At 43.6% G+C, this 25,732-nt stretch overlaps 1 protein-coding gene across 2 annotated transcripts in view; it reads left to right on the top strand.

The window, feature by feature from the left end:
* Positions 1-282: 282 nt before the first annotated feature.
* Positions 283-25,732, top strand: part of LOC120929099 (regulator of G protein signaling 7 binding protein) — a 156,220-nt gene continuing 130,770 nt past the window's right edge. Inside the window, exons 1-2 of one of the 2 annotated variants that reach the window (XM_040340319.1) lie at positions 283-766; positions 9,017-9,183. In XM_040340319.1, coding sequence (XP_040196253.1) covers positions 614-766; positions 9,017-9,183 — 320 coding nt within the window. In that variant the 5' untranslated portion in view covers positions 283-613. Of the gene's footprint in view, positions 767-5,099; positions 5,131-9,016; positions 9,184-25,732 lie in introns of those variants that run through there. The other variant, XM_040340328.1, reaches the window with a different exon arrangement.

Here is a 25,732-nt window from a genome sequence, read left to right as displayed (position 1 = left end):
AGGATCTTGGAGGAGAAGAGGAGCCCCTTCAATAGAGGAGGAGAGGAGCCTCAGTCATAGAGGAGCCCCATCCATAGAGGAGCCTCAGTCATAGAGGAGGAGAGGAGCCCCATCCATAGAGGAGCCCCATCCATATAGGAGCCCCATCCATAGAGGAGGAGAGGAGCCCCATCCATAGAGGAGCCCCGTCCATAGAGGAGCCCCGATCCCATAGAGGAGGAGAGGAGCCCCATCCATAGAGGAGCCCCGATCCCATAGAGGAGAGGAGCCCCATCAATAAAGGAGGAGAAGAGCACCGATCCTATAGAGGAGGCCAAGCAGCATGCTGATCAGGGACCGATGAGCGGCCGGTCCTGGATGGCACCTCTCCCCTGTCCTTGCCATCAGCAGATCGCTGTGTGTGCTGACATCGGGGATGGAAGGATGGCACTGCAGGGCTGAGATCGGAGCCATGGTGCACCTGTACCTGCTGCTATAGAGGAGCCCATCCATCCATCCATCCCTCCCTGTGTCTGTCCATATCCCCCTCCCGGATCCGGAGTGACAGTGGCTGCGCGGACCTCTCCGCTCCCTCCCATCCATCGCCTTGGCGTTGCTTGCTGGATGTGTATGCATGACTTCTGCACCGAATGGGCGCAACAATCGCCCCAGGTCCCAGGGATCCATCTTCCAGATCGGCGGCAAATCTCTCCCCAGGGACCTTGATCGCAGGGGGAGCTCGGAGAGCACCCTCAAATCCCAGAGAGCCCTGGACCACTGCAAGATGGTGGGTAGATGGGCAGCACCCCAAACCTTCTCTACATGGTTTTGCTCTAGTACCACTCCCAGCACCCCCCCCATCACACCGGCTTCTCCATTCTCATCACGTGCACTACATTGAAAAGTCCAGGGTGGACTGATAGTGCTCACATAGGTGGTAGGGTAGTATGGGCATGCATGGGGGGGGGGGGGGGTGTCACTCATCTGAAGCTAATGTCCTTATCTCAATCTCAACTCAAAGGTGGACTTGTTGTACCATTGTTCCTAATTCATGGGGACCCCTTAGTGTAATGTGTAAGGGTCAGCACACAATTAGATCAAAATTAAGGGGTGGTGTACAATGGGGTCATGCATGAGGTTTGTCATGTAATTGGGTCATGCATAAGGTTGGCATACAGTGGAATCATGCATGAGGGTTGGCATGCAATGGGGCCATGCATAAGGTTGGCATACAATGGGATCATGCATGAGGGTTGGCATGCAATGGGGTCATCATGCGTGAGGGTTGGCATACAATGAGGTCATGCATAAGGGCTGGCATGCAATGGGGTCATGCATAAGGTTGGCATACAATGGGATCATGCATGAGGGTTGGCATGCAATGGGGTCATCATGCGTGAGGGTTGGCATACAATGAGGTCATGCATGAGGGCTGGCATGCAATGGGGTCATGCATAAGGTTGGCATACAATGAGATCATGCATGATGGTTGGCATGCAATGGGGTCATCATGCATGAGGGTTGGCATACAATGAGGTCATGCATGAGGGCTGGCATGCAATGGGGTCATGCATAAGGTTGGCATACAATGGGATCATGCACAATGGTTGGCATGCAATGGGGTCAGGGTACAGTGGGGTCTTGCATGAGGGTCAGAGTGCAATGGCAACATACATAAGGCAGCATTCAATGGGTATATTACAGGGGCTTGCAAATGAATTGTATATAATATTTGAACTGAGGACCCCAGGCTGGTTTTAATTAATGGCTCCCCCTGCCAGTATATTGGGATCATGCATATAGGTCAGCATATGATGGGATCAGGCATAAGGGTTGACATACAATGAGATTATTCATTAGGGTTGGCATACAATAGGATCATGTACAAGGGTTGGCATACAGGGTCATGCATAAGGGTTGGCATATAATGAAGTCATGCATGAGGGTTGGCTTGCAATGGGGTCAGGGTATAGTGGGGTCAGGGTATAGTGGGGTCTTGCATTAGGGTCAGAGTACAATGGGAATATACATAAGGGTCAGTGTACAATGGGTATAGTACAGGGGCTTGCATATGAATTGTATATGATCTTTGATTATATTAAAGGCAACCCTGCGCCCCAGGCTGGTTTTAATTCATGGCTCCCCCCTGCCAGTATATCCGGATGCATAAGGGTTGGCATATGATGGAATCGGGCATAATGTTCAGCTTCTGATAGGATCATGCATAAGGGTTTGCATACAATGGGGTCATGTATAATGGTTGGCATAAAGTGGGATCATGCATGAGGGTCACGGTACAGTGGGGTTTTGAATGAGGGCCAGAGTACAATGGGAACATACACAAGGGTTGGCATACAATGGGATCATGAATGAGGGCCAGAGTACAATGGGAACATACATAAGGGTCGGCATACAATGGGTATGGTACAGGGGCTTGCATATAAATTGTATATGATCTTTGATTATCTTAAAGGAAACTGAGGGCCCAAGGCTGGTTTTAATTCATGCCCCACCCCCACCAGTATATCAAGATCATGCATAAGGTTCAGCATGCAATGGGATAATGCATAACGGTTGGCATACAATAGGGTCAGCATACAACAGAGTCATGCTTAAGGGTTGGAGTACAATAAGGTCATGCATAAGTATCGGCCTAAAATGGAATAATGCATAAGGGTCAGCATACAATAGGATCATCATGCATATAGGTCAGCGTACAATGGGGTAATGCACAGGGGTTGGGGTACAATGGGGTCAGAATACAATAGAATCATGCATACGGGTCAACATACAATAGGTATAGTACATGGGTTTGCGCATGAATTGTGTATGAACTTTGATTATCTTAATGGAAACTGTGGGGCCCAGGCTGTTTTTAATTCATAACACCCCCCATCCCACTCCTCCATACAGTTTAATGGGAGCATGCATAAGGTTCAACTTATAATGGGATCGTGCATAGGGTTCAGCGTACAATAGTCATGCATAAAGGTCAGCATACATTGGGATCATGCAAAATGGTCAGCATGCAAAGGTATTACACATAAGGGTTGGGGGTACAATAGGGTCATGCATAAGGATTGGCATACAATGGTACAGAAGTTTTCATATGACTTTTGTATGATCTGATTATCTTAAAAAACCTGTGGGTCCAGGATTTTTTTAATCCATGGGGCCCTCTGCTAGTTTAATGGGATCATGTGTAATGGTCAGTGTACCAGGAGATTATGCCTAAGGGTTGGCGTACAATAGGATCATGCTTAAGGGTCGGCGTTAAGTGGGATCATGCTTAGAGGCGCTGTACAATGAGATCATGCTTAAGGGTTGGCATACAATGGGATCATGCTTAAGGGTCGGCGTACAATGAGATCATGCATAAGAGTTGGTATACAATGGGATCATGCCTAAGGGTCGGCGTACAATGCGATCATATTTAAGGGTTGGCATACAATGGGATCATGCTTAAGGGGTGGCATACAATGGGATCATGCTTAAGGGTTGGCATACAATGGGATCATGCTTAAGGGTTGGTATACAATGGGATCATGCTGAAGGGTAGGCGTACAATGGGATCATGCTTAAGGTTTGGCATACAATAGGATCATGCTTAAGGGTAGGCGTACAGTGGGATCATGCTTAAGGGTCGGCGTACAATGGGATCATGCATAATTGTTGGTGTACGGTGGGATCATGCTTAAGGGTTGGCATACAATTATTTCATACATAAAGGTCATTGTACGATGGGATCATGCTTAAAGGTTGGCATACAAGGGGATCATGCATAACAGTTGGTGCACAATGGGATCATGCATAAGGGTTAGCCTACAATGGGATCACGCATAAGGGTTGGCCTACAAGGGGATCATGCATAACAGTTGGTGCACAATGGTATCATGCATAACGGTTGGTGCACTATGGGATCATGCATAAGGGTTAGCCTAGAATGGGATCATGCATAAGGGTTAGCCTAGAATGGGATCATGCATAGGTGAAATGGATCTTATGCAGCGGTATATTTACACATTTACTTTTATGATAATGTCAGATAATATAAAAGCAATGCTTCCAGGTGGGAAGGGCTTACATACCATTTGTGTATGATCTGTGATTACTCTAAAGACAACTGAGGGCCATGGGCTGTTTTTAATTTATTAGCCCCACTCGTTTAATGACACCATCTATAAGGGTTGACATCATGTTTTTTGCTATAATATATATATTTGTAAAGAGATTTTAAAGAATTTGGAACCCTACTTTTGAAGTGGATCATATGCAGTGGTATACTCTTTACAAATGACTCTTATGATGGTGACAGTTAATATACAAGCAATAATTTCAGTCACAGGGAGTTTGCATACTGATTGTGTATGACTCTGAAGCCTGAAGGGAACCTTTCATGAGAGGAACGTAGGGGCAGCTATTGTTGGCCACCTTCTGAAAAACTTGCAAAACTGGCACTGACTTACTATAAATAGTACAGAAGTGCAGAACATTTTTAGCATCCTTATGCCCAGAGCTTTTTTTCTCAGAAAATAGGTGCAGGAACTCAACCACGACCCCGTTCAGATTTCACAAACAGTAGAAGGGTCTTAAAGGGGCATTAAATACCAGGATTGCATTACATACAGAATTCAGAGTTCAGGGGGTTACACACAGAGTGCAGAGCTGTCACTTGTAAACACAGAAACCAGACTTCTGTGGTTACAAGTGATTGTGGTGAGCAGGCACCAAAGGGTCTGAGCCAGAGGTGGTGGAACTGAGTTCCCCCAAGTTCCCCCTGAAAAAAAGCCCTGCTTATGCCACCCCAACTGCAAAGTTTGAGGCCTGGAGCATCTGCTTATTCTGCCCTTATGATAATCCACCATGGCCCCCTTCTTTAAAGATGTCACAATGACCAGGGTACCGCACACTCTCAGCCAGGGTCCATATTTCTTTACACCTGCACAAGGCTTCTTTTCAAACACTATAGTACATCTGGGGTATCCAGGGATGCCAATTTCCTTCTAACACCGCCCCATTGCTGCTAACAGGCTGCAGTATAACCACATCACACATTTCCACTTGCTGCCTAGGGTATATAACTGATGGCAAGCCAGCTCCTCCACACTCTGCCTCCTGAACCTGGCTTCCCCCTGCTATGGACACCTGCAGGTATTAAATGGGTGAAGGCACTGGTGTGTAATGGAATCATGACATTACACCATTCCCTGTTTTCAGCACTGACAAATGTGTCTTGCAGAACTTGCAGCTGGGCGTCAGGCTAGTGTTATTATTGCAGATAGAGGCAGCGAGTTGAGACGGTTAAAGCTGCACGAGGGTTAACCCATTAACTGCATCCAAGAGAGTCTAGGGCGGTGGGGTTTGCCTGCTACTATTGTTAGGTAATCCTTTCTTATCTGGACTGATTTATTTACCAAAGGCATTTATATAGTGCTGACATTTTACTCAGCATTTCACATACTATTTATTTACATCAGTCTCTTCCCTAAAGGAGCTTACAATCTAAGGCCTATATCTTACATACAAACACATATTGGCTCCCATTTACATAGGAGCAAATTAGCCCATCAACATATCTTTTAGTGTGGGAGGAAACTAGAGTAAATCTCAACACATACGGGGAGAATATGCAAACTCCATGCACTTATTTAAACCAATTTTTTGTAATTTGTTAAGCAGGCTTACAAGTACTGTAGTGCCTAAAATATGAAACACTGGTACTGAGGACAAATGCACACATTGTAATACATGTGTAAACAGTGATGGTCTTCCAAAATGCCCCATAGTGCTAACGCACACTTCAACCTTACAGGTATATGTAAGCTGTTACACAAACGGCGTCAAGTTGCATAATTTTGCCTGTGTGTATGTGAAGGGCACATGGCTTTTATGTATTAGATCTTTAGCTACACCAGCCATTCTCAACCAGGGTTATGTGGAACCCAGGGGTTCCTCCAGAGGTTTCTAAGGGTTCCTTGAACTGTGGCTGATGAACCACCTATTTGATGATGCCTACAGAGTTCAAGGTTCAGCACCACTTAGCAAAGCCAGCAGCATGACACCAAATATCTTTTTAGCTGTCTTTAAAGTGGTTGTAAACCCTTTTTGTGACTTCTACCTATAGGTAAGCCTAGAATAAGGTTTACCTATAGGTAGTGGAAATGTCTCCTAAACGTGCGCCTTTTAGGAGATATTTCACTTGTAGTCCTCCGATAATGTAAACGGCGCATGCACTGGGAAGAAACGATACTCTGTGCCGTTTCTTCCCTAGCCTGTGCTGTTAAGGGCGGCTCCCGTGCGCATTTGTGGGAGTGATGTCACGCCGCTTCGGCGAATCACAGTCCATTGCCTGGAAGGTAGAGGGGCCAGAAGATGGACGCAGCCTGCACAGGGGACAGCGCTGGATTCTTTTGCAGGTAAGTGTCACATAATGGTTTAGTATGCGATGCATACTAGCCCATTATGCTTTTAATTTGCAGGCTTTGCAGGGAGCAAAAGAGGTAGTAAAAAAAAATGCCCCTTGTTGGTGGTCAGTGGGAGGAATCCCTTTTATTGGTGGTTAGTGGGAGGAATGTCCCTTGTTGGTGTTCAGAGGGAGGAATGCCGTTGTTGGTGTTCAGTTGGAGGAATGCCACTTGTTGGGGGCCAGTGTGAAAAATTCCCCATGTTGGTGGCCAGTGGGAGGAATGCCCCTTGTTGGTGATCAGTGGGAGGAATCCCTTTTATTGGTGGTTAGTGGGAGAAATGCCTTTTGTTGGTGTTCAGTGGGAGGAATGCCGTTGTTGGTGTCCAGTGGGAGGAATGCCCCTTGTTGGTGGCCAGTGGGAGGAATACCCCTTGTTGGTTGCCAGTGGGAGGAATACCCCTTGTTGGTGGCCAGTGGGAGGAATGCCCCTTGTTGGTGGTCAGTGGGAGGAATGCCTCTTGGTGTTCAGTGAGAGGAATTCCCCTTGTTGGTGGCCAGTGGTAGCATGCTTCTTACATTGGTGGCCAGTGGGAGGAATGGTCACCTTACATGGTCCCTGAGAAGAATGCTCCTTACATTGGTGGTCAGTGGGAGAATTAATTGCACCTCTTATGTCAGTGGTTAGTGGGATAAATTCTTTTTACATTGGTGGTCAGTAGGAGAAATACTCCCCATAAATTGATGGTCAGCTTAAAGAATTCTTCTTGCATTGATGGTGAGTTGGAAGAATGGCCTTTATATTGGTCAGTGGGAAGATTACAACCCTTGCAAGTAACTAAAAAGATCTTTGGTGTCAGTGGTTACATATCTGAGAAGCAGAAATTGCTCATTACCTAAGGAACCCCTAGAAGCCTCTGGAGGAACCCTTAAGTTGCACACAATCATGGTTCAGAAAGGCTTCAATAGATTCCACCTTACCAGGTGTGTTATAGTTCTGAGATCCCATAAGTTTATTCTCCATCAAAGTCTTTATATCTAATATAAGATCAGACCCATGGAGACTTGATAGTAATGAGATGACTGGAAAGTGGGCTTAGGATTATGTTTATGATTGACAAATTAAAGCAACTGTTGATTCCTTATTACGAGACATCCATAGCAACCAACCTTTCATCTCTACCAGTGTGCTGGTAGTATCACTGCATTGACACTACATGACATGTATGCCCACATCACCACCGCTGTGCCTGTACTACCTCATTTATGGTCTCAGGTAGTGTCCAGACCAGGCCTGTCGCTACAGGACAGGCAAAACAAACAATTGCTTGGGGCCCAGAGCTGGCCTGGGGCCCCCAACTTCCCCTTCCCAGGCTGTAGCGTGGTCGAGCTCCTCTTCCTTCCACCTGGAGTCCTGACAGTCTGACCGGGTACCGCGCGTGGTACAGGAGATTCACTGAGTGCTCACTTGCTTTCAGTCCGGCCGGAAAGACAGGAAACTGAATCTCCTGTACCACGCGCGGTACCCGGCACTATCTCATAGGGGACTGGGGAAGAGGCAGGGGGAAGAGGAGCTCGGCCACGCTACAGTGGCAGCCTACAGGGAAGAACGGGAGGCAAGAATAGAAAAAAAAAATTAGTGTAGCGTTAACGTAGGCTTTGCATGCGGGGGGGTGCTTGGGGGCCCCCATTTTGCTTGGGGCCCCCAAATTCCTTCAAACGGCCCTGGTCCAGACCACTTGTTCGCAGCAGTGGTGTTATGAACTTTCGGTGATCCTAATAAACAAACAATGAATACAAGGGCAAGATGACGGGGATCACAGATCAGATGGGGATAACAGAAAATACTTGCAGCAAACCTCATCAGCGAAAGACTGGCTGATTGTTATGTATGTAGGACAATTTCCTGGTCTGCACTGTAGACACCTGGATGTTCTCACCTCTACTGTCTAGCCTACAGAGGGGGGGGGGGGGGATTGTCCTTATGTGCACCATGCTGCAGCTCCCAATTTCTTGCATTTAAAACAGCCTTGGTTGCTTTATTTGGTAAATAATCAATGAAGAATGATGACCAGTTCTTGAACCATAATTTGAACAGCCAATGTCATTTATAATTGTTTTTGCATTTATTGCATTGTAGCATATTTTCACTTCTTTTAGAAGTCTTTGTAATCAAATGCAAACTGTGTTTAGTCATGGAGTGCTATATTATTTATATTAAATATTATGTTATGTATGCAGTTGTTTATTAGCAGAAAGGGCTCAACTACACTGGACCTTTAAATCCCTAATTGACATGACATTAACCCCTTGTTGACCGTCTCTGTATTGCTGGTTTTATACTGGTTGTCGAAGATGTGAACAAGAGGTTAATCCTGTGCTATTAAGCCATTAAAACGATCCCAAATGGATTTGATGCCCATGAGCTTGGTTGCATATGATGTTTTTCATTACTTAATAGTATAAGATTAACCCTTGTTGAAAGCTACCTAATTGGTTTGATTTTTAAGCGGCTCTCCGCAGGGGTTAATGTCATGATAGTAAGTAGTCAGAAAGGTCATGTGTATTAGAGCTCTGATGATAAAAGTGTTGAGAGAAATGCTGTTTTCTGACAGTGATGATGTATTTTTCCAGCTTGTCCAGGATTTCAACACCCAGGTGGCTTTGTACCGTGAATTAGTCATTTCCATCGGGGATGTGTCAGTAAGCTGTCCCTCCCTACGGGCCGAAATGCAGAAAACTCGAACCAAAGGTTGTGAGATGGCTCTGCAAGCGCACCAAAAACTCTCAGCAATCTCCGGGTAGGAAACACTGCTCCCTTCATTCATAATCAAGCAGCTAATTCATGATGTTCATTATGTCTCTGAAGAAAAGTGTTGCTCACAGGTGTAACACTCCTGAGAATTTATTAATAACAGGTATGATTGGAACTCAGCAGAAAGAGGTTTCTCAGGGTAAACCACCAATGCACTCTCTTATGTATCAGAAAGTTTAGGGGTTAAATCATCACAACCTCATGTGAGTATAAAAGTATATGAGCTATCCCAGCAGGAGCTGAAGTATGGAGATGGTATTAAAGTCAAAATCAAGATGAAATCAGATTGTATTAACTTTGCTACACAGTATAATTGAGAAAAGTCTGTATGCAGCAAGTATTTAAACTCTGGCAGTCGTATTGTTAATTCACAATATTATGGAGTAGTTTTATCTATAGAAAACAATCCCTCAGTTTGTGGTTAGAATAGAGCCCAAAAGGATCAGCATTCATTAGTACAATACCAACAGCTTGAGGACAACAGATATCTGGTTACAATGCAGGGAACTATCGTAATTCAAGATACTTGCGGTTCAGCTGGTAGTAGTTGTTCACCAGGGGATGAATGTAGTTGCTAGGTAAAAGGGTCCAAGAATCCTGGAAGCAATGGTTCTCCTGTCAAGCTGAGGCTGGGTGTAGTAACAAGCAGGCATGCAGCATGTGGATTAGAGAGGTAGAGATCTGAGGTATGGATATTGGCTGGAGAGGAGTGCAGCAGTGGTTCCAGGGCTCGGTGCTGGGAGGTAGTGTTCCTTGACTGGCGGCAGGGATCCGACAAAATAACCGAACACCCTACCGCCATCTCTAAGGAGTTTAAATAGCCCCTAATTCGCGGGGAAATCGAGGAAGGAGGCAGAGTCGCACTTCCGCGTTCCACGGTGGAGCGCAAACGTCCGCGCACCGGAAATGACGCAGATGTCTTGCAGAACGGAGCGCAGCTGCTTGTAGAAGGCTCAGCTGCGCTCGTTCTGTACAGGGAAACATCAGAGATGTTACATACTCCCCTCCTCAAGGGGGCACCAACAGTGCTCCTAGAAAGAGAGGGGCGATTAGGATACCTAAGATGAAATTGTCTAATCAGGCGAGGAGCATGTATGTTTGAAGAATTCTCCCAAGAGTCATTAAGTTGATCATAACCTTTCCAACGTATCAGGTATTGACTTAGGGAGTTCAACAATAAAGTCCATCGACACAACTTCCCACGGTCTGTTGGGCACTGGAATAGAAGTGAGTAGACCAGAAGGGGGTCTCCTAGAATGCTTGTTACGAGCACAAATCTCACATGAATTAACATAAGTGTGGATTGTTTTAATCATATTAGGCCACCAGTAGTCTCTCTTAACAAGATGGATGGTTTTATTGATTCCGGGATGGCCGGCTAATGGTGAATCATGAAGATGTTTGAGAAGTGTAATTTGTAATTTAGGAGGAACGAAAATCTTATTATTGAAAGTATACACTCCATCTGGTAGTCTGGTAAGATTTTTTGGTAGACAAGAGAGATCTTTGGAGAGTGACTGTGAGATTAACTGTCTAAAAGACGAGGAGATTCCAATGAAACGGTCTGAAGGAATTATAGATAGAGGAGGAATCTCAGTGTTCTGGTTTTCATGCATGCGGGACAAAGAGTCAGCCTTGATGTTCTGTGAACCAGGTCTATAAGATATGTAAAAATTAAACCTGTCAAAGAATAAACTCCACCTAACTTGACGGGCAGAGAGTGTCTTACATGTTTTCAAATGCTGTAAATTACGGTGGTCTGTAAGGATGGTAATTGGGTGTTTACTACCCTCCAATAGGTGCCTCCAATTTTGTAGTGCATCTTTAATTGCAAGAAGTTCTTTTTCACCAATGGGGTAATTCTTCTCTGCTGAAGACAAGGTCCTTGAAAAAAAAGCTACTGGGTGTAGAGGTTCAGATAGACTTGGACGTTGAGAAAGTACAGCTCCAAGAGCATAATGAGAGGCGTCTACTTCCACAGTGAAGTGGTATTGTGGGTTGGGTAATTGTAAGATGGGAGCTGAAGTGTAGCATTGTTTAAGAGTGTCAAAAGAAATCTGGGCTTCCTTTGACCATGTAAAAGGTATCTTTGTGCTAGTAAGGGCACTCAATGGTTTGACAATTGCTGAAAAATCTTTGATGAATTTGCGATAGTAGTTTGAGAAACCGAGAAAACGTTGAAGGGCCTTCCTAGAGTTGGGAGTTGGCCAGGAGAGGATACATTCTACTTTAGAGGGTTCCATCTGGATGCCCTGAGGAGTAATATGGTATCCAAGGAAGGAAATACTTGACTGACTGAAAACGCATTTTTCTAGTTTGGCATATAAAGAATGCGTTCTGAGCCTGGCCAAAACCCAACGGACATGTTTAGTGTGTTCCTCAAGTGTATCAGAGTAAATCAGGATGTCATCCAAGTATATCACAACACAGATGTCAAGCAGATCTCGGAAAATGTCATTTATGAACCACTGAAAAGTGGCGGGTGCGTTACACAGACCGAATGGCATTACAGTGTATTCAAAGAGACCGTATCTAGTCTTGAAAGCGGTCTTCCACTCATCACCTGGACGAATCCTGATCAGGTTATAGGCACCCCTAAGGTCTAGTTTTGTAAAAACTTTTGAAGTTTGAAGACGTTCGATGAGTTCTGGAATGAGAGGAAGAGGGTAGCGATTCTTAATAGTGATGCTATTGAGACGACGGTAGTCAATGATCGGACGTAGTGAACCATCTTTATTTTTAACGAAAAACATAGCTGCGCTCGCAGGTGATGTGGATGGTCTGATAAAACCCTTTTTCAAGTTTTCATCAAGGTAATCCTTCAGGTGTACAAGTTCTGGTTGGGATAGAGGATAAATACGTGCAGTTGGTACAGGAGTATCAGGAATAAGATCTATAGGACAGTCGTAAATACGATGGGGCGGAAGAATCTCTGCCTTGGTTTTACTAAAAACATCTGAGAAATCTTGTAGATAGTTAGGGAGATCTATTGAGTCAACTGTTGTGGACAGAATCGAAAGAATAGGGTAGCAATTCTCCTGGCAATATGTAGAATTTAGATTAAGTGAGAGGTTAGTCCAAAGGAAAGTTGGCTGATGGAGTATTAACCAAGGTAATCCTAGGACTATTGGAAACAATGGAGATGGAATGACATCAAAGACAAGAGTCTCTGTATGGTCATTGCCACAAGTGACCAGTAGGGGTGAGGTTTGAGAGGAAATAGGGCCCGAAATGGAACTTGAACCGTCAATAAAAGTGACAGAAAGAGGATTTTGTTTAACCATACAAGGAATTTTATTAGACTTTACAATTCCTAAATCAATGAAATTTCCGCAGGCGCCGGTATCCACCATTGCATCAATCCTAAGTCTTTCTTGATCCCACTGTAAGGTAAGAGTGACATAAACAAAACGATTAGTAGTATTTCCTGTTGGATTAGTCTTACTTATGTTTAAAAAGTTACCTTCGGAATTCTTCTTAAGGAGTGGGCAAGTGGAGACCATGTGGTCTGGAGCGGAACAGTAGAGGCAGAGGTTATGAGCTCTGCGGCGTTGTTTCTCAGCAAATGATAAAGGAGCCCTGACAGCTCCAAGTTCCATTGGAACCTCTTTTGGGGGAGATTTAGATCTTCTGAATTGTGGGGGAAGATAAGTGTTGAAGCGTTCAGCCTTCCTTTCACGGAGACGTCGGTCAATGGTAAGGGATAAATGCATGAGGTCCTCAAGGGATGGAGGAAGCTCTACACGAGCTATCTCATCCTTCATAGATTCGGATAGTCCTAATCTGAATTGATTACGAAGAGCAATATCTGTCCATTGTGTTTCTCTACTCCAACACTTGAATTCCGAAATAAAATCCTCTACGGGTCTTTTCCCCTGTTTGAGGCTCCTGATAAAGTTCTCTGCAGTAAGTTGTTTGTTTGGATCTTCATATAGAAGTGACATCTCATCCAAAAATGTATTGAAAGCCCCCAATAAATCACCATGTTCTTCCACATATGCATCAGCCCATATTCTAGGTTCTCCTCTTAGGTAGGATATAAGTGTAAGGATACGAACCCTGTCTGAATGGTAGGTGCGGGGGCGTAAATCAAACATGAGACGGCAAGCACTAATGAATTGGCGAAAAATTTTCCGGTCCCCTGAAAAGGGTTCTGGGGGGCAGACCTTAGGTTCAGGTCTCTCTCGGGGTAATGCAAGGTTTTGGTTGCGTAATGCTTCATTTTCAAAACGTAATTCATTCATAGTAGTAGTGAGGTTATCCACTCTTTGTGAAAGTCCAACTAGGTGGTTAGCAAGGTCTGCTGGATCCATGGTTACTATCTTGTATGGTTTTATAGGGTTCGGTTATTATGTAACACTCCTGAGAATTTATTAATAACAGGTATGATTGGAACTCAGCAGAAAGAGGTTTCTCAGGGTAAACCACCAATGCACTCTCTTATGTATCAGAAAGTTTAGGGGTTAAATCATCACAACCTCATGTGAGTATAAAAGTATATGAGCTATCCCAGCAGGAGCTGAAGTATGGAGATGGTATTAAAGTCAAAATCAAGATGAAATCAGATTGTATTAACTTTGCTACACAGTATAATTGAGAAAAGTCTGTATGCAGCAAGTATTTAAACTCTGGCAGTCGTATTGTTAATTCACAATATTATGGAGTAGTTTTATCTATAGAAAACAATCCCTCAGTTTGTGGTTAGAATAGAGCCCAAAAGGATCAGCATTCATTAGTACAATACCAACAGCTTGAGGACAACAGATATCTGGTTACAATGCAGGGAACTATCGTAATTCAAGATACTTGCGGTTCAGCTGATAGTAGTTGTTCACCAGGGGATGAATGTAGTTGCTAGGTAAAAGGGTCCAAGAATCCTGGAAGCAATGGTTCTCCTGTCAAGCTGAGGCTGGGTGTAGTAACAAGCAGGCATGCAGCATGTGGATTAGAGAGGTAGAGATCTGAGGTATGGATATTGGCTGGAGAGGAGTGCAGCAGTGGTTCCAGGGCTCGGTGCTGGGAGGTAGTGTTCCTTGACTGGCGACAGGGATCCGACAAAATAACCGAACACCCTACCGCCATCTCTAAGGAGTTTAAATAGCCCCTAATTCGCGGGGAAATCGAGGAAGGAGGCAGAGTCGCACTTCCGCGTTCCACGCTGGAGCGCAAACGTCCGCGCACCGGAAATGACGCAGATGTCTTGCAGAACGGAGCGCAGCTGCTTGTAGAAGGCTCAGCTGCGCTCGTTCTGTACAGGGAAACATCAGAGATGTTACAACAGGTCTTTGCAAGGACACTGGGCTGTAACTATCTTTTGTATTGTTCCTTTTACATATGTTTATGTGCTGGAAACACACCCCCATGAGGTGTTAGTGATCTTATTTCATTGAGAATGGCTATGCTAATATAATTATGGATAGCACAGAGATTTTGGAAAGGTCTTGCTTTACTTGAACAAGTTTTCCTCAGAATTTCAAGACATACCATCCAAAAGCTTGTATCGGTTTTAGATGAGTTTGGACTGGAGGCATGGTTTGTGATCATCTAAGATTTTGTGTGATGATGTTCACAAAGGATATATTCATATTATAGTGGTATAGTACCATACTTCCAATGAGCTATCCTCACATGACTGGAGATCTTTGTAGCAGCATTGTTCCATGAGCATCAAAGAATGTGCAGTCATCATGTATTGAAGCGTTAAGTCTTCGCTGTTTCATAATTGTAAACAACTGGCAGTCTCTGGGCCATTTAGGATTTTGCTACGGTAGGCCTTGGCCTGTGTGTGCTTTCTACATTCAAAGGCTGGGGCCTAAGTCAACATGTATAGAAGGAACCAGTGAAATTGCTTTGTAAATTGCTTTGGCAGGAAGAGCTAGTGAATAAGAAGGTGTTATACTCCTTGAGGTGGGCCACCCTGCAAAGTAACATTTACATTTTGCGAGTTTATGAGCCACTTGGATAAAAACCTTCAAGTAAACCTCACCAAGTCAGATGGAGGTCAACTGCCTGCAGGTCAAAAGCATTTGACAATTCTGAATAAACTCAGAAGCATCGCAAGGATGACACTAATGCCCTGTACACATGATCGGTTCATCTGATGAAAACGGTCCGATGGACTGTTTTCTTTGGACGAGCTGATCGTGTGTGGGCCCCATCGTTTTTTTTCCCATCGGTGAAAAAACGTAGAATCCGCCGTTATTATTTTAATATTAACCACTTGTGGACCGCCAATCGCGATATACGTTGGCAGAATGGCATGGCTGGGACAAGCATGTACAGGTACGTTGCCCTTTAAGTGCCCAGCTGTGGGTCGCGTGCGCACCGCCAGCGGCACACTCGCGATCCGGTCCGAAGCTCCGTGACCCGACCGCCGCCGGTGTCCTGCGATCGGGTCACAGGAGCTGAAGAACGGGGAGAGGTGTGTGTAAACAAACCTTCCCCGTTCTTCTCTGTGGCTTGTCACTGATCGTCTGTTCCCTGTCATAGGGAACGACGATCAGTGGCGTTACACATCCAGCCATGCCCCCTACAGTAAGAAACACAAATCAGGGCACACTTAACCCCTTTAGCGCCCCCTAGTGGTTAACCCCTTCACTGACAGTGTAATTTTCACAGTAATCAATTTTTATAGCACTTTTCGCTGTGAAAATGACAATGGTCCCAAAAATGTGTCAAAAGTGTCCGATGTGTCCGCCATAATGTCGCAGTCACGAAAAAATCGCTGATCGCCGCCATTACTAGTAAAAAAAAAACGATTAATAAAAATGCTATAAAACTATCCCCTATTTTGTAAACGCTATGGCCTAGATTCACGTAGGGCGTCATAATGTTGTACGGGCACAGCGTATCTTATTTACGATACGCCACCGCAACTTAGAGAGGCAAGTGCTGTATTCACAAAGCACTTGTGTCCTAAGTTATGGCGGCGGCGCGCGTAATTCAAAGTAGGCAGGTCATGGGCGTGTTGTATTTAAATTAAGCGTGACCCCATGTAGATGCATGGCCGAACGAACGGCGCATGCGCGCGCATGCTCAGTATCACGTCGTATTTACGCCCAAAGATACGCCGGCTCAATGCCTGTGACGTGAACATAACCTACGCACAGCTCCATTCACGTACGACTTACATAAACAACGTAAAAAGATACGCTTGTTCCGACGTCCATACCTTGCATGGGCTGCGCCACCTAGAGACCAGCTTTATCCTTACGCCGGCGTATGTCTTACGTAAACGGCGTAAATAATTGCGACGGGCGTACGTATCGGCGTGAATCGGCGTATCTTACTCATTTACATATTCAACGCGGAAATCAACGGAAGCGCCACCTAGCGGCCAGCGTAAATATGCACCCAAGATACGACGGCGTAGGAGACTTACGCCGCTCGTATCTTGGCAGAATTTATGCGTAACTGATTCTATGAATCAGGCGCATAGATACGACGGCGGCAATTCGGACTTACGACGGCGTATCTGGAGATACGCCGTCGTAAGTCTTTGAGAATCTGGGCCTATAACTTTTGCGCAAACCAATCAATAAACACTTATTGCGATTTTTTTTTTACCAAAAATATGTAGAAAAATACGTATCGGCCTAAACTGAGTAAAAAAAGTATTTTTTATATATTTTTTGGGGATATTTATTATAGCAAAAATGAAAAAATATTGAATTTTTTTCAAAATTGTCGCTCTATTTTTGTTTATAGCACAAAAAATAAAAACCGCAGAGGTGATCAAATACCACCAAAAGAAATCTCTATTTGTGGGAAAAAAGGACGCGAATTTTGTTTGGGAGCCACGTCGCACGACCGTGCAATTGTCAGTTAAAGCGACGCAGTGCCGAATCGCAAAAAGGGACCTGCATATTGGTCCGGGTCTTAAGTGGTTAAAATATACATTTTGTCACTGCCAGCCTCTCTATTAGAGGCTGGCATAGCACACTGTGTATGTTTTATTTAAAAAACGAGCAATGTAAATACTGTATATCAGCTGTCTTCAGGCCGGTCACGTGACTCCGCTTTCCAGCTCCGATGGGTGTCTTTTGCGGAGGAGACGAGCAGCCACGTTATCTCCCTCTGGCGTCAGAGGGAGATCACAGCCCCTCCCAGAGAAGACATCTGAAAAAATTACTGAAGGTCCGCTTTAAAGAAGATCTTTACCCTAGGAACAAAAAATGTAAAGTCAGCAGCTACAAATACTGTAGCTGCTGACTTTTAATAAAAGGACACTTGCATGTCCTGGGTCCAGCGCCATCTTCTCCAGGGCCGGTTCTTCACCAGTCTTCGTGTCCCCGGTGCAAGCATCTTTAGTGTGACTCTTTGCACTTTGTGAATGGTCCTACAGCCTTCTGGGACCTGTCACATATCCCAAGAGGCTGCGGGCAGAAAAGGAGGGTGGCGACCCAAGTGGAATCAGAAGCAGGTACCTATGAAAACTAGGTAGGACCCCCCAAGAAAATGTATGTGACAAGACTTGTAAAGGGGGGGGGGGAGACAGGAAAGCAGCACTTTACATTTTGGGTGAACTTCCACTTTAATGACTGCACGTTTGCTCTACTTGAATATATGCTGTATAACAACAGAATACTAGTCCTTACAAGTGTCACTGTAATCTGCCTTATTGCTACTTACCCAAATACAAGGACTTTTACTTCAACTAGTCTCTGTGTGAGCGATCCCTCTCCACAAGCTCATATCACACAAATGAAACCTGGAATCTATTTTGTGTAGAACTAAAATATCAATTTTGGGTTGAATGCTGCTTTAAAGTGTGCATGGGACAAGATTGGGAAGTCATTTCAAATCTCAACTCCAGGAATTGCCTCTATTCCCAAAGTATGGTAGTCCAGTTTGGCACAATCTAATTATCCATATGAAATATCTGGAAGGCATCTGGGGATGCTGAAAACTACTGTAGTTGTCCATGTTACTTATAGTAAAAGTTGCAATGTTCCAAGTCCTGCTTGAGTGGTTTTTGCACATTGAAAACAAGAGGTCTTGGTACCACCACCATTCAGAGAATATCTGGTGTTTTTTTAGCATCCCTGCTGATAGTGGATACCTATAATTACATTGTGTTAAGCTGCCAATAAAGAGACCTCCTGGAGTTCCAGTAAGGATTCATATTAAGAAAAAGGTATATAGATTCCACAATGGGATCTATATGAATTACTTCTAGTAGGGACAAGTGGTCCAAGAAGGGTGTTGAAAGCTAATTCTTCATGCTCCGATATTTGTGTAACTAAATGGCCCAAGAGACGAAGTGCCTTCATTCCTATTCTGTTGACAACTCAAAGGTTTGAATTTATCCTCACTTTCTTTCCTGGTGATATGGTAATCAGGACAATTATGAAAATTAAATCTCCCTAACAGGGGAAAAAATAGAAATCAAAGCCTGACAGTGGTTCTAACCCCCTCACCACTGCTCCAAATATTTTGGATCATCACCCACCCAGTCTGGCCATATTGGGACACTGTCATCAGATGTCAATGGGCACCATTACGCCTCGTACACACGATAGGATAACCAGAGGACAACGGTCTGAAGGACCGTTTTCATTGGTCAAAACTGATCGTGTGTGGGTCCCATAGGTTATTTAACCTTCGGTTAAAAAAATAGGAACTTGCTTTAAAATTTAACCAATGGACGCCTAACCGATAGGTCATAACCAATCGTTAGTATGCAAAAGCATCGGTTAAAAACCCATGCATGCTCAGAATCAAGTCGACGCATGCTTGGAAGCATTGAACTTTGTTTTTTTCAGCACGTTGTTGTGTTTTACGTCACCGCGTTCTGACACGATCGGTTATTTAACCTATGGTGTGTACGCGTGACGGATCATCAATCAGCTTCATCGGTTAACCTACGACAACGGTCCTTCAGACCATTGTCCTCTGGCTATCCTATCGTGTGTAAGAGGCCTTAGACTTCCAAATTTCGATAGACTGCAGTGTGTGGGACTAATGCCCCGTACACACCATCACTTTATGTGATGAAAAAAAATGACGTTTTTAAAAACGTCACTTTAATTGACCGTGTGTGGGGGAAAACGTCGTTTTATGTCTTCTAAAAAACGACCAAAAAAAATTGAAGCATGCTTCAATTTTATGTGTCGTTTTTCAAAACGTCAACTTTTATTTCACAGAAATTGACCGTGTGTAGCAAAAAACGTCGTTTAAAACAACGTTTTTTCACCCGCGCATGCCCAGAAGCTACTTATGAAGCGAGCTTTAATGGAAAAACGTGGTGGAACGTAACCTCGCTTTGCTAGAACATTGTGAGAAAAACGATGGTGTGTAGGCAACTTCGTCTTTGAAAATTGAAGTTTCAAAAACGTCATTTTTTACTTCACAGAAAATGTCGTTTTTTTTCATCACATAAAGTGATGGTGTGTACAGGGCATTAGGCTCCATTCACACCTAGGCGTTTTAACGCCTGAAGCCCGACGCTATTGCAGCCTAAAATACGCTGGAGGGGTGATTTAACATTGTTCTCTATGGAGATGGTTCACATCTCCATGCCGAACGCCGAAACGCTGTACGCCTGAAGCTCAAAACAAGTCCCTGACCCTTTTTTTCAGGCGGCTTAGGCGTTCGGCATAGCCGACAATGTGTAAATCGCCCCTCCAGCGAAAACCGCGGTAAAACGCAGCGCTTTGACGCGGCAAATTGCGGTAAAAAAACGCCGCAATTTGTCGCGGCAAATCGCTGTACAAAACGCCGCGCTTAGGTGTGAATGCAGCCTTAGGCCTCAATGCTTTACACATGTATTTATGTAACATATGTAACGGAAAATAAGTTTGATATTTTCCATTTTAGCAGTACATAAGCAATAATTTTTTTTCCGCATAACATGGACCATTACTTGCAAGTTTGATAATGATTTTGTTGTATTTGACCAAAAATTTACTACTCTTTGGCCAGCTTTAGAAACGCATGTGTCTCTGTTAACAATACAACAGCTAGTTTAAAGAGCAACATTGACAAAACCAAGGAATGGATGCACAGAAATAAACATTTTATATGTAAACAATGGTCAATATGAATGTTTGAAAAAAACTACATATTCTTTTGTAGTAAAATGTCTCTTTAAAACAGACAAAAATGTGAAAACAAAAAAAAAATTGCTGTGCTTGATTTCTTTTCCAGTAATTAGGATATTACTATGTCTAGAACATGTAAAATATCATGTTTAAAGCTGTACAAAACCCAGAAGCAAATATTTAATATATTGCAGCTTACTAATTCTTAGATGTGGTGGATGCATCCTTTTTTTTTATTTTTTTATTTTTTTTTAGGCTTTTCCCCTGCTTTTGGACAGCAGGATTGTCAGCGGGGGGGGGGGGGGGGGGGGGGTGGAGGAGAGTGTTATATGTGCTTGAAGATTTAGATACATTAAAATGGTTGTAAATCGCTTTTGACTACTTCTACCTATGGGTAAGCCTGTAATAAGGCTTACCTGTAGGTAGTGGAAATATCTCCTAAACGTTTCATTTGTAGTCTGCCGCAAATGTTAACGGCGCATGCGCGGGGAAGAATCAGTATAGTTTTCCAAACCATCACTGCCCTGTATTGGCTCTGTGGCTCTGTACAGCAGAGAAGCAGGAAACATGCAAAAACGAAACTAGAAACTACAGGTACATTATATGATTGATTTTTATCTATTTTTAATTTTAAAAGGAATCAGTTAACTATTATGTCTCTATACCCTGTAAACAGTCATTTCAGCAAAAAAATGTTTTTTATTTACAACTCCTTTAAAGCGGAGTTTCAGGCACTATTTCACTTTTTAAATATAAATACCCCTGTAATACACAAGCTTAATGTATTCTAGTAAAGTTAGTCTGTAAACTAAGGTCTGTTTTGTTATAAAATAGAAATTGACTGGGGCCATCTTAAGTGTGGGCATCATGAAGCCAGACTGTATGACTTCCTGGATTTCAGCCTTGCAGATCTCGCACATGCTCAGTGCTGCACAAGCAGTGTCAGATCAGATTTCAGCACCTGAGCTGTCCAAGTCACATGATTCTTTGAGACTGGGGAGTGCACAGACTCCTGTAAAGTTACACCCACTACATTCCCAGGAGTCTGTGCGGTGTAGGTTAGGAAGCATTAAGCACCTAGGTGCAGGAAGTGGGAAGATTAATTATTCTGCCTAGCAACAACACTTTGAAGGCATCTAAAAAAAAAAAAAATCGTAAAGGACTAATGACATTTTTTTAAAACTACTGATGTAATGTTATATTTATGGGTGGAACTCCACTTTAAACTCAAAACACCCCACACTGCATGGGTTAACTGCTCCTTTTGTCTAGGAGTAAGCACAGAGCTTATACTCACCCTATCCTTTAAACTTTCAGAAAACGGTGCTCCCTCATGTCCTGTGGTGAACTGTTCCTGCTTACGGGCGTGATGACGTCGGGGACAGTTCATGGCACAAGACCACTAGACGGTAGAAGTGGCAGGGACTGGTCTTTTGCGCTGGGAGGAGTATATCTCCAACTGTCTAATCCCCTAGGCCAGGGGTGTCCAAACTTTTTTCAAAGAGGGCCAGATTTCATGAAGTGAACATGGGTGAGGGCCGACCATTTTGACTGACTTTTTTTGAACCATTAAAATTAAATGCAAATTAAATATTTTATGCAAAGTTTATTGCAAATGGCATACTATTCATTTCGCAACATATAAAAATGCCCAAAAAAATAATAATAATAAAAAAATAAATATATATATATATATATATATATATATATACACACCTCTATCTCTCTCTCTCTCTCTTCTTTAGCCTCTGACCAATCCTCAAGCACCTCTTGGGGTAAAGATGAGCTTGAGCATTTGTTATTTCTTTAAATAATAATCTTTTCTTTAGCCAGCCAAACCAACCAGCGCCTCTCACTGACTGGAAGGAACCGCGTTTCGGTTTGATGTGGCCCCCACTTGGAATTTACATATATATCTATCTGTGGCCCCCCAAGTATATCCATCTGTGGCCCCCAAGCTTGAGCGTGTTGTTTTTTTTGCTGTGATCTATCTTCTTTAGCCTGGCAAATCCATGAGCGCCATGCTCATTGTTAGGATAAGCCGGGCGTGTGGCTGGGCATGTTGCTGGGGTGCGTTCACAAGTCGATGTGCCCGAGCCCACAAGGAAGCCAACACCAATCACAGGCACCACCACCAATCACAGGCACTGTGTCATTTCCCCCATCTCTGCATCTACAGTCCGCAGATGCAGAGATCGGAAATAGTTACAGTGCCTGTGATTGGCTTTGCACACTGTCAGAATCATAGTGGCTCTGGCACACCGACTTCTGAACATGCACCAGCAACACGCCAAGCCACGCGCCTCGGCTTATCCTAACAATGAGCGTGGCGCTTGGGGATTTGTTCAGCTAAAGAAGATAGATATACTCACAGCAAAAAAAACAGAACACGCTCGAGCTTGGGGGCTACAGATGGATATACTTGGGGGCCACTTCAAACCGAAATGCGGGCCGCAAATAGTCCACAAGTCGGACTTTGGACATGCCTGCCCTAGGAAAAAATTTGCAATTAACCCATGCAGTGCGGGCCCAGCCCCACTGTATGGGTATTTTTTTTCTTTGCTTCTGCTTTAAGAATGTCTCTGTTCTCTTGAGCTTCTGTTTAATGCTTACCATGGCACTAACAGCAGTTTTGGGTATAGAAATATGAGGTGTGACAGACTCAGTTTTCATTTAGCACCTCAGAATATTTCCTCGAAGGAGTTGCGTACATGGCTGGCAGACTCCGAAACAAGTCAGATACAAGGGAAAATGCCTTGCATTTTAGGTTGTTTTACTGGAGGAGCTGGACCAACATAAAGAGTAATTAGATACTCCCAGAAAAGGAGAGAGTTATGTATGTAAGGAAGGAAAAAGCTACCTCCTAGGGAGTATTTGGACCCTTCCAGAAGAGGAGAGGGATATGGCATGTAAACAAAAGGGGGTGTAATAGGGAATTGATTCTACTGGAGTAGGGCACTTTACAAAGTTCAAAGGCACATTGAAAGTGAATATAAAATACAAAATAATTAATGCAACTGAAAAACAATGCAAATACTTTTTTTAAATACTTGATTTTTCTGTTCTTTACCCACAATTTTCTAAGTTGGTCAAAATATATTTTTAAGGTATAAGTGTGAGCAGCTATAAAAGACACTCATCCAGTTATAGAAGAGAGGAAGGGTGGGGGCAAAAGAATAGTTGCTGAAGCTAGACTTAGGGGCATGCCCACCCAAATGTTGGTGGCCTATCTCGGTACTGATAAGGAAGAATAATAGCAGTTGCATTAACAGGGATTTATTACAGATAAAAAATTACAAGACAATCATACAGATCAAAGATTGGACGAAGTCTCTACTAGTTTGGCGGGGATACCGCTTCTTCAGGATAGCCAATCTATAAGATACATAACACAAAAAAATCATATGATACAGTTCAGCATAAATAAAAATGACATAGAAATCGGTAGTGATAGCTTACCCGATGAGTAATAAAACAGGTGCGGAGGCAGGCCGCCCAAATAATTCCCCCCCGCGGCGGACAAGGGGGATAATGGGTCAATCTCTGGATAAAGGACATACAGTTGATTGAAAAACCAATATAAATATATAAATAAATGTATAAACCTATGGTCAGGTAAGTGGAAGGGGGGCGGGGGAAAGGGGAGGGAAGGGGAGGGAAGGGAAAAAAGGGGGGAAGGGAAAGGGAAGGTAAACGGGAAGGAAAGGAGGGGAAGGGGAGGAAAGGGAAGGTGAGGTAAAGGAGGGGAAAAGGGAGAGGGAGGATAAGAGGAGACCCGACCATAGGGGTATAATTAGGGGTAAAGCTTACCACAGCAATAGTGTCTGTGAGTGCATTGGAGGATGAGCCCATGGATGAGCAGCGTGGATCTCGTCCTGGTGGTTAGTTAGGCAGTGAGAGGACTGATGTGGGTTGCAGTGCCCTGGGGACTCCTAAGGGTGCCTATCAATTCAAGTTCATGCATTCCCTGTCATCAATATGGTTGCCTCCATGGTTGACACTATACTGGTTAGTTACCAGTGACCCTGGATATAGCACCCCCCATGACCCTTTAGGCACTCGCACCAGCCAGCGTCCTTTAATTCATCTTTTCCACCTGCATGCACCACACCAGGAATTCCTTTCTTATTTGGCCCTTTCCTCCAATGCACCCACAGACTCTATTGCTGTGGTAAGCTTTACCCCTAATTATACCCCTATGGTCGGGTCTCCTCTTATCCTCCCTCTCCCTTTTCCCCTCCTATGCACAGAACTTAACTTGTCCTGTAGAAGTCTAGCATGAACCCGTTGCCCCTTGAACCATTTCCATTCGCTTGTGCTACCTTAATGGAAAGAAAGCCTCATTGACGAATACAGAGCCTCAGAAGTTTGAGGATGATGAGCCAGGTTTTAGTTTGCTAGATTTGCATATAAATTTAGCTGCCAGTATCTCTGGATTTACTGATCGTTTTGACAAAAAAAATCCATAGATGGTATCCTTTACTTATGTATTTTTTCATCTTATTTGTCCGGCTTTGGACAGGTTCACTTTAACCTATGCCTAATAACTCAACCATAACCTCACCTTATCCTTTAGCCTTACCATTATGCCTTAACTTATCTCTAACCGTAACCCTATCCCTTAGCCTCACCTTAATCTGAGAATGTCAATTGAACCTGTGTCCAGGCTATGGACATTAAAGCAGTTACCTACTTTTTTAAATTCTCTTCTTAACTGGATTTTCAAGATGTAACAACAAGTTAATATGAGGGTCTACAACAAGCTTTCAGTAGTTTTTTAAACAGGGTCATATGGCTGGATATTGTACTGTAGAAACCCTTATGATTGGGTAGGGAGGGTTGGACAGTTGCACCTAACACAAACTAGCAAATAAATTAAATAATTTGTAGTATTATATCCAAACTTATATGAGATAAGGTTGACTGTAAATGTACACAAGACTTTCTATACAATCAGATAAGTATGTTTAAAGGGTGACACTTAAGACAGTTTACTGATCTTTTCAATTCTAGCCAACAGTCCAAGATATAGTAAAATGTAACCCAAACGTGTTCCCTGGGCTATGGAAATGTTTTTCAATTATTTGAAACAAATCTGATTGATCCTTTCCTGCCATTCTCCAATAGTTAGGCTCTACACTGATCTCCAGTGTTTCAGAATTCGACTTTTGCAGTATTAATAAGGTATGGGATCAAAGTTATTTTTAAATAAAACAAGAGGAGATAATTTGACATGGAACAGACATGGCCATGGTTCCAAAGAGATTCTGATGCAACCGATCTGAAAAATGTCTAGGATTGTCAAATAAAACTTTTATGTATGCATTACCATCAAATGTGGGCAAAAGTTCCAGCATATCCACATCCCCACCAACAGTTGGCAGAAATCAAGGGGTTAATTGCACTGACCCTTGGAGTAATATTATACTATTATGCTACCAATTTGAAGTGTGTTTCCTCCGGGTAAGCTCCTAGCACGCCTTCAGGGATGCA

Source organism: Rana temporaria, chromosome 1, assembly GCF_905171775.1.
Source record: "Rana temporaria chromosome 1, aRanTem1.1, whole genome shotgun sequence".
Lineage (NCBI taxonomy): Eukaryota > Metazoa > Chordata > Amphibia > Anura > Ranidae > Rana > Rana temporaria.
The sequence above is the reverse complement of the archived record's forward strand: the minus strand, read 5'-3'. Positions and strand labels throughout refer to the sequence as shown.